The sequence below is a fragment of the Elephantulus edwardii genome, unplaced genomic scaffold, assembly GCF_000299155.1.
Source record: "Elephantulus edwardii isolate Elephantulus edwardi_28Jun2011 unplaced genomic scaffold, EleEdw1.0 scaffold00185, whole genome shotgun sequence".
In the NCBI taxonomy this organism is placed as follows: domain Eukaryota; kingdom Metazoa; phylum Chordata; class Mammalia; order Macroscelidea; family Macroscelididae; genus Elephantulus; species Elephantulus edwardii.
The window spans coordinates 2,573,350-2,575,276 of NW_006399935.1; the positions used below are offsets into that span (position 1 = coordinate 2,573,350).

Here is a 1,927-nt window from a genome sequence, read left to right on the forward strand (position 1 = left end):
AGGTTGGGCAGGGAGAAAAGTGCAACAAAGAATGAATGGAAATCCAAAGTCTCTGTAAACTTCCATTAAAATTAATTAAGGGGGGCAGTAAATAACATAGCTAGCACATGGCCTTGGAGAAAAGCTTAGTATGTACTTCTGAGCTCCAAGCACTCAGAGAATGTAGTCAACAACTGTCTTGTAAAGATACTAGATCCATTCTTCCAGTCTTCCTCTTAATAATAACTTTTTGGGGAGGGGGTGAAGCAGAGGGATGGGGAAGTGCAGGGAAAGGGGGGATGAATCGTGGAGCTGTACAATTTGATGAGTGGGGGTGAAGGAAATTGGAAGAATCTGTTCTGGAAAACAATGTATTTGAATTTTGTAAATAAACTAGTATAATAAAAAAAATAAAAATATATAGGTCAGAATCCTAACCGTTATGCCTGTTGGGAATTGAGTGATTTGTTGTTACTGGGTTGGTGGAGCCCTGCTAGTCAACTCAAGTCTTCTGATCCATGGGACCTCATACATATAAAGTGGAAATTCTCCATCCTGGCTGTTACCTATAGGAAGCAGAGAGATTTATCTTCTTATGAACTTTAGAGTGGGTTTGAATGATCACTTTTTTGGTTAGTCAACAACAAGTTGAGGGCCTACCCAGGGACTCATGAGATGTTTCTCTGTCAACTCCTGTCTATCATAGACTTGAGGGCTGCCCCAGGATATCTTTTGGCTTGGTTTGGCTTGGTTTGGTTTGGTTTGTACTTTTCATCTTCTCCATGCAGGAGGTGAGCAGATTTCCGAGACCACAAAAACTTCCAAAATTGTTTGCCCTTGGTAAAATGTCACAGATGTTGAGAATTGAAACTCCAGGTTCACCAATTAAATCAGTTTGCCAGGCTGAATCTGTTTGACTCTGACAACCCCGTGGGTGTCAGGGTATAAGTGAGCCCCAGAGGCTTTTCACTGCCTGGTTTGGGGAAGTAAATCACCAACTCATTCTCCTGAAGTCCCTCCAGGTGGATTCAAACCTCCAACCTTTTTTTGTGAGCAGCTGAGTGCATTCACCACACAGGGAGTCTTAATTCTAGATCAGTATCAGGAAGATATGAATACTGAGAACATACCCATTGTCGTCAATTCTGATTCCTGGAGTGCCTACTGAACAGCCCCAAAGGGTTCCCAAGACTGTAAGGTGGATAGAAACAGACTACCTCATCTATTTCCCATGGATCAACTAGTAAGTTCAGACTATCAATCCCTTGATTAGTGGCCAACCACTCAGTGTCTCATTGCCCTTTCCACTCTCCTCCCCCTCCAGGTGCTGTGCTCCGTCATCGCCGGGGCGCTGCACTACCTCTACCTGGCCTCCTTCACCTGGATGCTCCTGGAAGGGCTGCACCTGTTCCTCACTGTCAGGAACCTCAAGGTGGTCAACTACACCAGCGCAGGCAGATTCAGCAAGATGTTCATGTACCCTGTTGGCTACGGGATCCCAGCTGTCATCGTGGCTGTGTCTGCAGGCTTTGGATACAAACATTATGGAACATACAATTAGTAAGCATTTATGGTGGAGTGGTGTCCATAACAATAAGCCAAACGCAGGCCCATTGCAGCAGGTCATTCTGATTTATAGCTTCTCACATGATGTTGTTGTTGTTATGTACAATTGAGTCACCGGTAACTCATAGCGGCCCTATGTACAACAGCCCTAAACCCTGCTCTGTCCGGTGCCAATCTCAGTGTCTTTGACACACCTACCCTCATTACCACAGTCACTGAATCAATCCACCTCCTTGAGGGTCTTCCTCTCCTGTGCTGTCCCTCCACCCTCCCAAGCATGACGTCCTTCTCCAAGGACTGCTCCCTCCTTGAAACATGTCCAAAGTGTGTCAGACGAAGCTTCAGAATCCTTGCCTCTAAGGATCAGCCTGGTTTAACCCTC

At 45.5% G+C, this 1,927-nt stretch overlaps 1 protein-coding gene across 1 annotated transcript in view; it reads left to right on the forward strand.

The window, feature by feature from the left end:
• Positions 1 to 1,927, forward strand: part of LOC102844273 (EGF-like module-containing mucin-like hormone receptor-like 4-like) — a 57,484-nt gene that overhangs the window by 35,993 nt on the left and 19,564 nt on the right. Inside the window, exon 11 of the mRNA XM_006896415.1 lies at positions 1,304 to 1,539. Coding sequence (XP_006896477.1) covers positions 1,304 to 1,539 — 236 coding nt within the window. The remainder of the gene's footprint in view (positions 1 to 1,303; positions 1,540 to 1,927) is intronic.